Here is a 14,925-nt window from a genome sequence, read left to right on the forward strand (position 1 = left end):
AAATACTATGTAAATAATCCATTACCTTTGATTCTCTTCATCAGATGTCACTTCCAGGGATTCCCAGGTCCATAACGAATGTAGTTTTGTTAAAAAAAGCTCATCATTTATGTCCAAAAAGCTCCGTGTTGTTAGCACATGATCTAAGCCCGCCGGACTTCACTTCATGAACGAGGGGAAAAAATATATTTACGTTCGTTCAAACATGTCAAACGTTGTATAGCATAAATCATTAGTGCCTTTTTTAACCAGAACATGAATAATATTCAAGGTGGACGAATGCATTCTCTTTTAAAACATATTCGAACGAGGGTACCCAACATGACCTCGCGCGCCAGAGTCTAATCGGCCATCACCGTTCCAAGGCTCTTGTTCGGTCAGATCTCACAGTAGAAGACTCAAAACACTTTGTAAAGGCTGGTGACATCTAGTGGAAGCAATAGGAAGTGCCAAAACATTAATAACCCCCTGTGTGTTTCAATGGCATAGGCTTAAAGGTAATTCAACACATCAGGTATCCACTTCCTGTCAGAATCTGTCTCAGGGTTTTGCCTGCCAAATGAGTTCTGTTATACTCACAGACACCATTCAAACAGTTTTAGAAACTTTAGAGTGTTTTCTATCCATATATAATACGTATATGCATATTCTAGTTACTGGGTAGGATTAGTAACCAGATTAAATCGGGTACATTTTTTTTATCCAGACGTGCTAATGCTGCCCCCTAGCCCTAACAGGTTAAACTTCTCCACAACAGTATCTCGGACGTGCCTGGTGTGTTTCTTGTTCTTCATGATGCTCTCTGCGCTTTAAACGGACCTCTGAGACTATCACAGAGCATTTGCATTTATACGGAGACTTGATTACACACAGGTGGATTCTATTTATCATCATTAGTCATTTAGGTCAACATTGGATCATTCAGAGATCCTCACTGAACTTCTGGATAGAGTTTGCTGCACTGAAAGTAAAGGGGCTGAATAATTTTGCACGGCCAATTTTTCAGTTTTTTATTTGTTAAAAAAGTTTGAAATATCCAATAAATTTCGTTCCACTTCATAATTGTGTCCCACTTGTTGTTGATTCTTCACAAAAAATACAGTTTTATATCTTTATGTTTGAAGCCTGAAATGTGGCAAAAGGTCGAAAAGTTCAAGGGGGCCGAATACTTTCGCAAGGCACTGTATGTAACATTGCAAAAATCAGAAACTTTCTGTCCAAAAATGAAGCAGAACAATTAATCCATGCTTTTGTCACTTCTAGGTTAGACTACCGAAATGGTCTACTTTCCGGCTACCCGGATAAAGCACTAAATAAACTTCAGTTAGTGCTAAACACGGCTGCTAGAATCTTGACTGGAACCCCAAAAATTGAACATATTACTCCAGTGCTAGCTTCTCTACACTGGCTTCCTGTTAAAGCAAGGGCTGATTTCAAGGTTTTACCGCTAACCTACAAAGCATTACATGGGCTTGCTCCTACCTATCTTTCCGATTTGGTCTTGCCGTACATACCTACACATACACTACGGTCACAAGACGCAGGCCTCCTTACTGTCCCTAGAATTTCTAAGCAAACAGATGGAGGCAGGGCTTTCTCCTATAGAGCTCCATTTTTATGGAATGGTCTGCCTATCCATGTGAGAGACGCAGACTCGGTCTCAACCTTTAAGTCTTTATTGAAGACTCATCTCTTCAGTAGGTCCTATGATTAAGTGTAGTCTGGCCCAGGAATGAGAAGGTGAACAGAAAGGCACTGGAGCAACGAACCGCCCTTGCTGTCTCTGCCTGGCCGGTTCCCCTCTCTCCACTGGGATTCTCTGCCTCTAACCCTATTACAGGGGCTGAGTCCTAGCTTACTGGTGCTCTTCCATGCCGTCCCTAGGAGGGGTGCGTCACTTGAGTTTGTTGAGTCACTGACGTGATCTTCCTGTCCGGCTTGGCGCCCCCCCTTGGGTTGTGCCGTGGTGGAGATCTTTGTGGGCTATACTCGGCCTTGTCTCAGGATGGTAAGTTGGTGGTTGAAGTTATCCCTCTAGTGGTGTGGGGGCTGTGCTTTGGCAAAATGGGTGGGGTTATATCCTGCCTGTTTGGCCCTGTCCGGGGGAATCGTCGGACGGGGACACAGTGTCTCCCCACCCCTCCTGTCTCAGCCTCCAGTATTTATGCTGCAGTAGTTTATGTGTCGGGGGCTAAAGTCAGTCTGTTATATCTGGAGTATTTCTCCTGTCTTATCCGGTGTCCTTTGTGAATTTAAGTATGCTCTCTCTAATTCTCTATCTCGTTCTCCTTTTCTCTCTTTCTTTCTCTCTTTCTCTCTTTCTTTCTCTCTCTTGGAGGACCTGAGCCCTAGGACATTGCCTCAGGACTACCTGGCCTGATGACTCCTTGCTGTTCCCAGTCCACCTGGCCGTGCTGCTGCTCCAGTTTCAACTGTTCTGCCTGTGGCTATGGAACCCTGACCTGTTCACCGGGCGTGCTACCTGTCCCAGACCTGCTGTTTTCAACTCACTAGAGACAGCAGGAACGGTAAAGAGATACGCTGAAGTATCGGCTATGAAAAGCCAACTTACATTTACTCCTGAGGTGCTGACCTGTTGCACCCTCGACAACCACTGTGATTATTATTATTTGACCCTGTTGGTCATCTATGAACATTTGAACATCTTGGCAATGTTCTGTTATAATCTCCACCTGGCACAGCCAGAAGAGGACTGGCCACCCCTCATATCCTGGTTCCTCTATAGGTTTCTTCCTAGGTTCTGGCCTTTCTAGGGAGTTTTTCCTAGCCACCGTGCTTCTACACCTGCATTTCTTGCTGTTTGGGGTTTTTGGCTGGGATTCTGTACAGCACTTTGTGACATCAGCTGATGTAAGAAGGACTTTATAAATCAATTTGATTGATTGATTCATAAAATAAATCATCCTCTCTATCTTAACCTCTTGGGGCTATGTGGGACGCTAGCGTGCCACCCATGGTGCACCGTATCAACAGCAGGTGCATTTCAAGAGCGGCAAATTTGAAACCAAATAAATGTCAAAATTCAAATTTTTCAAACATACAACTATCTTACACCCTTTGAAAGATAAACATCTCCTTAAACCTCTTACATCTAGACGTTCCGCTAGCGGAACACCTGCTCCAATATCCAATGATAGGCGTGGCGCGAATTACAAATTCCTCAAAAATACAAAAACTTCAATTTTTCAAACATATGACTATTTCACAGCATTTTAAAGACAGGACTCTCCTTTATCTAACCACACTGTCCGATTTCAAAAAGGCTTTACAGCGAAAGCAAAACATTACATTATGTCAGCAGAGTACCAAGCCAGAAATAATCAGACACCCATTTTTCAAGCTAGCATATAATGTCACAAAAACCCAGAAGACAGCTAAATGCAGCACTAACCTTTGATGATCTTCATCAGATGACACACCTAGGACATTATGTTATACAATACATGCATGTTTTGTTCAATCAAGTTCATATTTATATCAAAAAACTGCTTTTTACATTAGCATGTGACGTTCAGAACTAGCATACCCCCGCAAACTTCCGGGGAATTTGCTAACAATTTACTAAATTACTCACGATAAACGTTCACAAAAAGCATAACAATTATTTTAAGAATTATAGATACAGAACTCCTCTATGCACTCGATATGTCCGATTTTAAAATAGCTTTTTGGTGAAAACACATTTTGCAATATTCTAAGTACATAGCCCAGCCATCACGGGCTAGCTATTTAGACACCCGGCAAGTTTAGCACTCACCAATATCAGATTTACTATTATAAAAGTTTGATTACCTTTTGTTGTCTTCATCAGAATGCACTCCCAGGACTGCTACTTCAATAACAAATGTTGGTTTGGTCCAAAATAATCCATCGTTATATCCAAATAGCGGCGTTTTGTTCGTGCGTCCCAGACACTATCCGAAATGGTAAATCAGGGTCGCGCATGGCGCAATTCGTGACAAAAAAATTCTAAATATTCCATTACCGTACTTCGAAGCATGTCAACCGCTGTTTAAAATCAATTTTTATGCAATTTATCTCGTAAAAAAGCGATAATATTCCGACCGGGAATCTCCTTTTCGGCAAACAGAGGAAAAATCACAAAGACGGGGGCGGCCAGGTCACGCGCCTAAGCCCACAGTCCCTTGATCGGCCACTTGAGAAAGGCGATAATGTGTTTCAGCCTGGGGCTGGGATGACGACATTCTGTTTTTTCCCGGGCTCTGAGCACCTATGGACGACGTAGGAAGTGTCACGTTAGAGCAGAGATCCTTTGTAAAAGATAGAGATGGCAAAGAAGTTCAAGAAATGGTCAGACAGGCCACTTCCTGTAAAGGAATCTCTCAGGTTTTGACCTGCCATTTGAGTTCTGTTATACTCACAGACACCATTCAAACAGTTTTAGAAACTTTGGAGTGTTTTCTATCCAAAGCCAATAATTATATGCATATTCTAGTTACTGGGCAGGAGTAGTAACCAGATTAAATCGGGTACGTTTTTTATCCAGCCGTGAAAATACTGCCCCCTAGCCATAACAGGTTAATCTAACCATGTTGTCTGATTTCAAAAAGGTTTTACGGCGAAAGCATAAAGTTAGATTATGTTAGGAGAGTACATTGACAATAGCTGTGTGTAATGTTTTGTCAATTCAAAGACAGGCGTCACCAAAAGCATAAAATCAGCTAAAGTTATGCACTAACCTTTGACAATCTCCATCAGATGACACTCCTAGGACATTATGTTAGACAATACATGCATTTTTAGTTCTATCAAGTTCATATTTATATCCAAAAACAGCGTTTTACTATGGCGTTGATGTTCAGGAAATCGTTTCCCTCCAATAACCGGCAGTCAAGTCAGCACAACAAATTAAATAATTAATATTAGAAAACATTGGTAAAATATTATATTGTCATTTAAAGAATTATAGATTTACATCTCTTGAACGCAATCGACTTGCCAGATTTAAAAATAACCTTACTGGGAAATCACACTTTGCAATAATCTGAGCACTGCGCCCAGAAAAATACGCTTTGCGATACAGACTAACCGCCATGTTGGAGAGATCTAAAATCGAAAATACTATGTAAATAATCCATTACCTTTGATTCTCTTCATCAGATGTCACTTCCAGGGATTCCCAGGTCCATAACGAATGTAGTTTTGTTAAAAAAAGCTCATCATTTATGTCCAAAAAGCTCCGTGTTGTTAGCACATGATCTAAGCCCGCCGGACTTCACTTCATGAACGAGGGGAAAAAATATATTTACGTTCGTTCAAACATGTCAAACGTTGTATAGCATAAATCATTAGTGCCTTTTTAACCAGAACATGAATAATATTCAAGGTGGACGAATGCATTCTCTTTTAAAACATATTCGAACGAGGGTACCCAACATGACCTCGCGCGCCAGAGTCTAATCGGCCATCACCGTTCCAAGGCTCTTGTTCGGTCAGATCTCACAGTAGAAGACTCAAAACACTTTGTAAAGGCTGGTGACATCTAGTGGAAGCAATAGGAAGTGCCAAAACATTAATAACCCCCTGTGTGTTTCAATGGCATAGGCTTAAAGGTAATTCAACACATCAGGTATCCACTTCCTGTCAGAATCTGTCTCAGGGTTTTGCCTGCCAAATGAGTTCTGTTATACTCACAGACACCATTCAAACAGTTTTAGAAACTTTAGGGTGTTTTCTATCCATATATAATAAGTATATGCATATTCTAGTTACTGGGTAGGATTAGTAACCAGATTAAATCGGGTACGTTTTTTTATCCAGCCGTGAAAATACTGCCCCCTAGCCCCAACAGGTTAAACTGAGACCAGGTTGTTTGTTGCATCTTAACAACAAAGGAGAATTACGGCAAGAATTTACGTTGGTGATTAACTAATGACAAAGGTTAGGAAAGTTGACGTAAAAGGTTAGAATGAAAATGACAAAGGTTAGGATAATTGACCTAAAATGTTAGGTGAATTAAAAGTTAGAATAAGGGATAAAAGGGAAGGGTTAGCTAAAATGCTACAGTTGTCCCCGACGCAACTCGAATACCCAACCTTTGGATTGTTAGACTTCGCTGTATACATCAACGACAAAGGTTAGGATAATTTATGTAAAATGTTAGGTTAATTTAAGGTTAGAATAAGGGTTAGGGGAAGAGTTAGCTAAAATTCTACAGCTCTTCCCGACGTGAATCGAACACACAACCTTTGGATTGCTAGACGTTCGCTATATACGCCCACCCATTCTCCCCGACCAACCTCCCTCCTCCTGTTTTGCATGTTATTTTGGCATTAATACGTGTCACATATCAGTTTGCAAACAACATAAAAATATATAAATATAATAAGTGAGTTTATAAAGCCGCATACAAACATGGTCTCTTTTTTGGTTTCTTAAGTATGGCAGCTCCAAAATGCAGGTAGCTCAGTACTTTCTGTGGTGCTGGGGCAGCCAGCAGAAAATATGGAGCGTAGGGGTTAGTAATGTTCTCTAGTTGCGCCGTGATTGGGTAATGTTCTCTAGTTGCGCCGTGATTGGCTCAGTGTTCTGTTAATAATGGGGAAACTACATCATCGCCAAATTTAAGGGTAGAGCTAGAAAATTCAAGCCCCATTGGGTGATGCCATAGAGTTACATTATAAGTGCCAATCCAAGAAAGCTCGAGGTCAATGGTCACAGATAAAATGACGTCAAATCACGTTACATCTACAGTATCTTTGATTGGAGTAACTTTGTCAACATCATAATTTCAAAATATTACCTTGCAAGCTAGCAGTCATCATCATGAATCAAGCCGAAAATCTACTGGCAAATGCTTTTAATCCTTGTCATATGAAGAGAAATAATGAAGAGAAATGATAGATAAAAAGTATCGGTGCTCATTGGCAATTGGACATAAACATTACACAACAAGTTGGAAATCACAAATTCAACAATGAGTGGTTTGGAAGGAATTAGAAACTAACTGCAAGCATTGCAAAGCAATCGCTAGCCTGCTGTTCAGTGAAGTGGCTGTGTGGGCCCAACTTTGGGTTTAAGGGTCTCTTTTCCAAACTTAAAATGATAAAGATTCAACATTGGCCATGCTGTCAATTCAGCATGATTTCTGCCACGCTCTAAACAACTGTTAACTCGGAACTGGGAAACCTGACTTCAGTGAGTTCAAGACAACTGGGAACTCGGGGAAAAAACGAGCTCCGACTGGGAAAATACGTTTTGTACGGTCATCCAACTCGGAATTGTAAGTCGGGAACTCTGGCCTCTTTCTAGAGCTACGACCTGAAGATCGCTGACGTCATCATGATTTGACCTTGTTTTTTTTCAGAGTTCCCAGTTGTCTTGAAAACGCCATAAATGCCATGCTTTGATGGCAAAGTTTCATGACAAAATTTGCCCACGAAGGACCGCCTCACCACCTTCCTGTTCAAGTGAGCACAGCACAACAAGGTGAGTCCAAAAATGGGAGATATGTATAGCCCATGTGCTTCACTCAAATAATTTGGTCTATTTTCCCCTCTTAATTTTGCCGACTGTTCTGATTTGATGGTGCACATGTTGCCTTAAACCTGTTTTAGAGAAACGTAATCATTGAATATTGTACGAGCTATGTAGGAGCTATGCTCCCTTTAATTATCCTATGGTTCTGACTTGGCGTACAGGGAGAACACTGTAAGAATGGTCCATGTTCTGAATTCTGTCGCTGTACATTTCAAAAGTGCTGAACAAATAGTTATATTGACTACTTCCATCCTAGCTCACTCATTAATGTCTTAATCGACATTGCCTCTGTAACCGATGTGAAATGGCTAGTTAGTTAGCGGTGGTGCGCGCTAACAGCGTTTCAATCAGTGACGTCACTCGCTCTGAGACTTGAAGTAGGGTTTCCCCTTGCGTTGCAAGGGCGGTGGCTTTTGTGGCGCGATGGGTAACGATGCTTCGTGGGTGTCAGTTGTTGATGTGTGCAAGGGTCCCTGGTTCAAGCCCAGGTTGGGGCAAAGAGAGGGACGGAACCTACACTGTTACATTGATGCTGTTGACCCGGATCCTTGGTTGCTGTGGAAAAGGAGGGTGAGTGTAACCGATGTGAAATGGCTAGTTAGTTAGCGGTGGTGCGCGCTAATAGCGTTTCAATCAGTGACGTCACTCGCTCTGAGACTTGAAGTAGGGTTTCCCCTTGCGTTGCAAGGGCCGCGGCTTTTGTGGCGCGATGGGTAACGATGCTTCGTGGGGTGTCAGTTGTTGATGTGTGCAAGGGTCCCTGGTTCGAGCCCGGGTTGGGGCGAAGAGAGGGACGGAACCTACACTGTTACACCTCATACGCTTTTTCGTCCCCTTATGCCATAGTTTGTACATCTCAATTGTCAGTAGAAACCACAATGGCGCCGGAGAAGAAGGCTGACGTTTTACGTGTCCACAACCGATTGTGTTTTTTGTTAGTTTATTTGCGTTGTTTGTAGCTTATTATTTTACTCATTTTGTACGTAATGTTGTCGCTACTGTCTCTTATGACCGAAAATAACTTCTGGAAATAACTTCCTTTAACCTGTTATGGATAAGGGCAGGATTTTCACAGCCGGATAAAAAACGTACCCGATTTAATCTGATTATTACTCCTGCCCAGAAACTAGAATATGCATATAATTATTAGCTTTGGATAGAAAACACTCCAAAGTTTCTAAAACTGTTTGAATGGTGTCTGTGAGTATAACAGAACTCATTTGGTAGGCCAAAACCTGTGAAGATTCCATGCAGGAAGTGGCCTGTCTGACAACTTCATGCCTTTCTTCATTATCTCTATCCATTACAGAGGATCTCTGCTGTTAGGTGACACTTCCTACGGCTCCCATGGGCTCTCAGAAGGCGGCAAAAAGCTGAATCGTGGCTTTGCAGGCTTTGGTTGAAACAAAGTAGCGCGTTCGGGTAGTGGCTGCTCACAGTACTGTGAGATTCAGGCGCGTGCCTGCGTCGACAGAATGCTTTGTTTTCTTTCGTCTGTTTACCTAAACGCAGATTCCCGGTCGGAATATTATCGCTTTTTTACGAGAAAAATTGCATAAAAATGGATTTTAAACAGCGGTTGACATGCTTCGAAGTACGGTAATGGAATATTTAGAAATCTTCTGTCACGAATTGCGCCATGCTCGTGACCCTTATTTACACTTCGGATAGTGTCTTGAACGCACGAACAAAACACCGCTATTTGGATATAACGATGGATTATTTTGGACCAAACCAACATTTGTTATTGAAGTAGCAGTCCTGGGAGTGCATTCTGACGAAGACAACAAAAGGTAATCAAACTTTTGTAATATTAAATCGGAGTTTGGTCAGGGCTAAACTTGGTCGGTGTCTAAATGGCTAGCCGTGATGGCTGGGCTATCTACTGAGAATATTGCAAAATGTGCTTTCACCGAAAAGCTATTTTAAAATCGGACATATCGAGTGCATAGATGAGTTCTGTATCTATAATTCCTAAAATAATTGTTATGTTTTTTGTGAACGTTTATCGTGAGTAATTTAGTAAATTCACCGGATGTTTGCGGGGGGTATGCTAGTTCTCAACGTCACATGCTAACTTAAAAAAGCTGTTTTTTGATATAAATATGAACTTGATTGAACAAAACATGCATGCATTGTATAACATAATGTCCTAGGGTTGTCATCTGATGAAGATCATCAAAGGTTAGTGCTGCATTTAGCTGTGGTTTTGTTTTTTGTGACATTATATGCTAGCTTGAAAAATGGGTGTCTGATTATTTCTGGCTGGGTACTCTGCTGACATAATCTAATGTTTTGCTTTCGCTGTAAAGCCTTTTTGAAATCGGACAGGCTAACCTGTTACATCTAGACGTTCCGCTAGCGGAACACCTGCTCCAATATCCAATGATAGGCGTGGCGCGAATGACAAATTCCTCTAAAATCCGAAAACTTCAATTTTTCAAACATATGACTATTTCACAGCATTTTAAAGACAAGACTCTCCTTTATCTAACCACACTGTCCGATTTCAAAAAGGCTTTACAGCGAAAGCAAAACATTAGATTATGTCAGCAGAGTACCCAGCCAGAAATAATCAGACACCCATTTTTCAAGCTAGCATATAATGTCACAAAAAACAAAACCACAGCTAAATGCAGCACTAACCTTTGATGATCTTCATCAGATGACACACCTAGGACATTATGTTATACAATACATGCATGTTTTGTTCAATCAAGTTCATATTTATATCAAAAACCAGCTTTTTACATGAGCATGTGACGTTCAGAACTAGCATACCCCCCCGCAAACCTCCGGTGAATTTACTAAATTACTCACGATAAACGTTCACAAAAAAACATAACAATTATTTTAAGAATTATAGATACAGAACTCCTTTGTGCAATCGCGGTGTCCGATTTTAAAATAGCTTTTCGGTGAAAGCACATTTTGCAATATTCTGAGTAGATAGCCCAGCCATCACGGCTAGCTAATTAGACACCCACCAAGTTTAGCCCTGACCAAACTCCGATTTACTATTAGAAAAGTTTGATTACCTTTGGTGTTCTTCGTCAGAATGCACTCCCAGGACTGCTACTTCAATAACAAATGTTGGTTTGGTTGAAAATAATCCATAGTTATATCCAAACAGCGGCGTTTTGTTCGTGCGTTCAAGACACTATCCGAAGTGTAAATAAGGGTCACGAGCATGGCGCATTTCGTGACAAAAGATTTCTAAATATTCCATTACCGTACTTCGAAGCATGTCAACCGCTGTTTAAAATCAATTTTTATGCCATTTTTCTCATAAAAAAGCGATAATATTCTGACCGGGAATCTGCGTTTAGGTAAACAGACGAAAGAAAAAAAAGCATGGGGTCGACGCGGGCACGCGCCTGAGTCTCACAGTACTGTAACCAGCCACTACCCAAACGCGCTACTTTTTTTCAACCAGAGCCTGCAAAGCCACAATTCAGCTTTTTGCCGCCTTCTGAGAGCCCATGGGAGCCGTAGGAAGTGTCACGTAACAGCAGAGATCCTCTGTAATGGATAGAGATAATCAAGAAGGGCAAGAAATTGTCAGACAGGGCACTTCCTGCATGGAATCTTCTCAGGTTTTGGCATGCCAAATGAGTTCTGTTATACTCACAGACACCATTCAAACAGTTTTAGAAACTTTGGAGTGTTTTCTATCCAGAGCTAATAATTATATGCATATTCTAGTTTCTGGGCAGGAGTAATAATCCGATTAAATCGGGAACGTTTTATGTCCAGCTGTGAAAATACTGCCCCCTAGCCATAACAGGTTAACAAGTCTGATGAGCTCGACACGAATGATATACTGCTTTCTCGGGAACAGGCCCAGATCCCCGTGGGTTGCATGTAGAGGAGGCGGAGAAAAAGGGACCAGAGGGCGGGCTGCCTTCTGAGAATTCGTAGGCGATTGAATAAACCCCCAGTTCCTTCTATTCTGCTAGCAAACATGCAATCTTTGGAGAATAAAATGTATTACCTATGTGGAAGATTAAACTACCAACGAGACATTCAAAAGTGAAATATCTTATGCTTCATGGAGTCGTGGCTGAATGACAACCCTTTAAATATACAGCTGGCTGGTTATACGCTGTACCGGCAGGATAGAACAGTGGCGTCTGGTAAGACAAGGGGCGGTATTTTTGTAAATAACAGCTGGTGCACGATATCTAAGGAAGTCTCGAGCTATTGCTCGCCTGAGGTAGAGTATCTCATGATAAGCTGTAGACCACACTATCTACCTAGAGAGTTTTCACCTGTATTTTTCATAGCTGTCCACATACCACCACAGACTGAGGCTGGCACTAAGACAGCATTGAATGAGCTGTATTCCGCCATAAGCAAACAAAAAAACGCTCACCCAGAGACAGCGCTCCTCGTAGCCGGGAACTTTAATGCAGGGAAACTTAAATCCATTTTACCAAAAAACTCTGGACCACCATTACTCCACACACAGAGACACATACAAAGCTCTCCCTCACCATCCATTTGGCAGTTCTGACCATAATTCTATCCTCCTGATTCCTGTTTACAAGCAAAAATTCAAGCAGGAAGCACCAGTGACTAGATAAAAAAAAGTGGTCAGATGAAGCAGATGCTAAGCTCCAGGACTGTTTTGCTAGCACAGACTGGGATATGTTCCAGGATTCCTCTGATGGCATTGAGGAGTACAGTCATTGGCTTCATCAATAAGTGCATTGATGACGTCATCCCCACAGTGACCGTATGTGCATACCCAAACCAGAAGCCATGGATTACAGGCAACATCCGCACTGACCTAAAGGCTAGAGCTTCCGCTTTCAAGGAGTGGGAATTTAACCCGGAAGCTTATAAGAAATCCCGCTATGCCCTCTGATGAACAGGGTTATCAAACATACAGCCCGCAGGGAAAACAAAACTCAGTATACTTTTAAATTACTAAAACCAAATCGAAACTGTGTAGAAATTATAATGGACTTAAATTCATACAGTTGACTGTGTCCAGCTCACAATAATCACAGAAATGAAAGCTAGACAGTCAGGGAGCGAAAATTCAAAAAAACTATTGATATAGGACTATGTTTAGCAAATTTTGACCACGAGGAAATGTAACCAATTTTCAGTGCAGCCCTCCGGACCTCGTTGAAGACAGAATGCCGGCCCTCAGGAATTTTTTTGGACACTCCTTCTCTAGAGTGTGTATTAATGCCGCGTTCAAAACAACTGGGAAAGGGGAACTCGGAAATCCTCGACTTCCAACTTCAGTGCGTTCAAATCAACTGAGAACTCCAACTGGGAAAAATCGATTTGAGCGGTATTCCAGCTCTGAATTCCAACTCGGGAACTTGGGCCTCTTTCGCGAGTGCCACTTTCTGACCTGAAGATCACTGACATCATGATTTGACCTCATATTTTTCAGAGTTCCCAGTTGTTTTGAACGTTGCATTAGCATCACTTACCACCATCTTGTTAAGGGAGACCCAGCAGTCCTGGGGGAAATCCTGCAGCATGGGAACCAGGAACTGCAAACAGCCATCCCAGTGACACAGCAGCAACATCATACCAATCAGGTTGAAGATACGCATCACTGCACTGGCCAGGTCATAGGTCATATGGAAGATCTGTCACAAGAGGGACAGAAAAAGAGGACAGTCAGTGGTGTGTAACACCTCATTCATTCACCATTTCACATGGATTTAGCTTATGTTAACAAAGACAATGAACACATGATTTAAAAAAAAAAGATGGAGCCAGATTCCATTATTTGCATTATCTGGTTACAACAGGATATGGACAGGATTTGGATTCATGATTGGATTAGTTATTGTAATTCAGTAAGTACATTTACCGATACTGATTATGCACAGTTCCTTTCCTGAACACACAGCTGTTGCACTTTCATTCGTTACCTTGAGAAATGAAGCACACCAAATAACTTCTGTGATGAAACACTAATTTCCTGCACTCATCAGGCACTAATAGCTCTGTTGAGATGAACATGATCAAGAGAGATACAGTAAGTGTGGAATGTCAAAAATCTCAATCAATCAGACATAAGACAGCTATCCTCCCTCATTCTCCCTTCCTTCCTTCCCTTCCTCCAACCATCCCTCCTCCTCTCCCTGCCTCCCTCCTTCCTTCCTTCCTTCTCCAAGACCAAGCCTTGTCCTATTATGGTGAGTGTTTGTTTAGAACACAGAACACCCAGCCCTGAGTGATGCACTGGTGTTGTGGTCACAGCCTTGTAAACACTTCTCAGCTGTGGCCCTTTGGCTGTGGTCAAAGGGCCTGTCTCCCTATCGTGCAAGTGTGCATGCATGTGTGTGTGTTCCAGAAAAGCCCTGCAGGAGAACCAATTAAGCCCCCCAAAACCATAAGACCCAAAGGCTACCACACCTGAGATAGGGGAAGTTGCCCTATATAGGAACTAGGCCATTAACATCCCTCTACGAAAACAGGGGAGAGAAGAGATGCTTCTGGCTGCTGTTTACAATGTAGAGCTCCAACAGAGTGTGAGCCAGGCGATTCAGTCATCTCACAAGACCTCACTCACGCCAACCCGTGGGTTTAAAGCTTAACTGAATGCAAAATTAGAACCTGCTTTGATACACAACAGAAGGCTGGAATGTATCCTTTTGCTGTTTCTCCAAGTGACTGTATTGGAATATCTGTGGTGAAAAAGGCCAAGCAAGCATCCTTTTGTATCACCTCTTTCCAGCTTTGTCTCAAAAGTCCTACAGTTAAAAACAAAATCTCTGTATTACCGAGGCCCCTGTGTTTCCTGTGTTTGGGTGGTACTGTATGTGGGTGTTTTTCAAGGTGCCTGCACAGCTGTTTCTGCTTGTGTATAATTTACCCGCAGTGCACACAGACATCTAAATAAATGCAGTGGCTTGTCACTGTTAAAATGTAGTGTTTTGTAACACTAAAACACTAAAACTAGTGGTAACTGAGCTGCCAATACCTTAACCTGTTAGGGCTAGGGGGCAGTATTTGCACGGCTGGATAAAAAAATGTACCCGATTTAATCTGGTTACTAATCCTACCCAGTAACTAGAATATGCATATACTTATTATATATGGATAGAAAACACCCTAAAGTTTCTAAAACTGTTTGAATGGTGTCTGTGAGTATAACAGAACTCATTTGGCAGGCAAAACCCTGAGACAGATTCTGACAGGAAGTGGATACCTGATGTGTTGTATTACCTTTAAACCTATGCCATTGAAAAACACAGGGGCTGAGGAATATTTTGGCACTTCCTATTGCTTCCACTAGATGTCACCAGCCTTTACAAAGTGTTTTGAGTCTTCTGGAGGGAGATCTGACCGAACAAGAGCCATGGAACGATGATGGCCCATTAGACACCTGGCGCGCTAGGTCATGCTGGGTACCCTCGTTCCAATACG

At 41.9% G+C, this 14,925-nt stretch overlaps 1 protein-coding gene across 4 annotated transcripts in view; it reads right to left on the bottom strand.

Moving 5' to 3' along the window:
- The window catches only part of LOC106573610 (potassium/sodium hyperpolarization-activated cyclic nucleotide-gated channel 2), a 136,039-nt gene that overhangs the window by 52,533 nt on the left and 68,581 nt on the right, over positions 1 to 14,925 (bottom strand). For all 4 annotated transcript variants that reach the window (XM_014148809.2, XM_014148807.2, XM_014148808.2 and 1 more), the window contains one exon: positions 12,975 to 13,136. In XM_014148809.2, the coding sequence (XP_014004284.1) occupies positions 12,975 to 13,136 (162 nt within the window). The remainder of the gene's footprint in view (positions 1 to 12,974; positions 13,137 to 14,925) is intronic.

Source organism: Salmo salar, chromosome ssa16 (assembly GCF_905237065.1).
Source record: "Salmo salar chromosome ssa16, Ssal_v3.1, whole genome shotgun sequence".
Taxonomy (NCBI): Eukaryota; Metazoa; Chordata; class Actinopteri; order Salmoniformes; family Salmonidae; genus Salmo; species Salmo salar.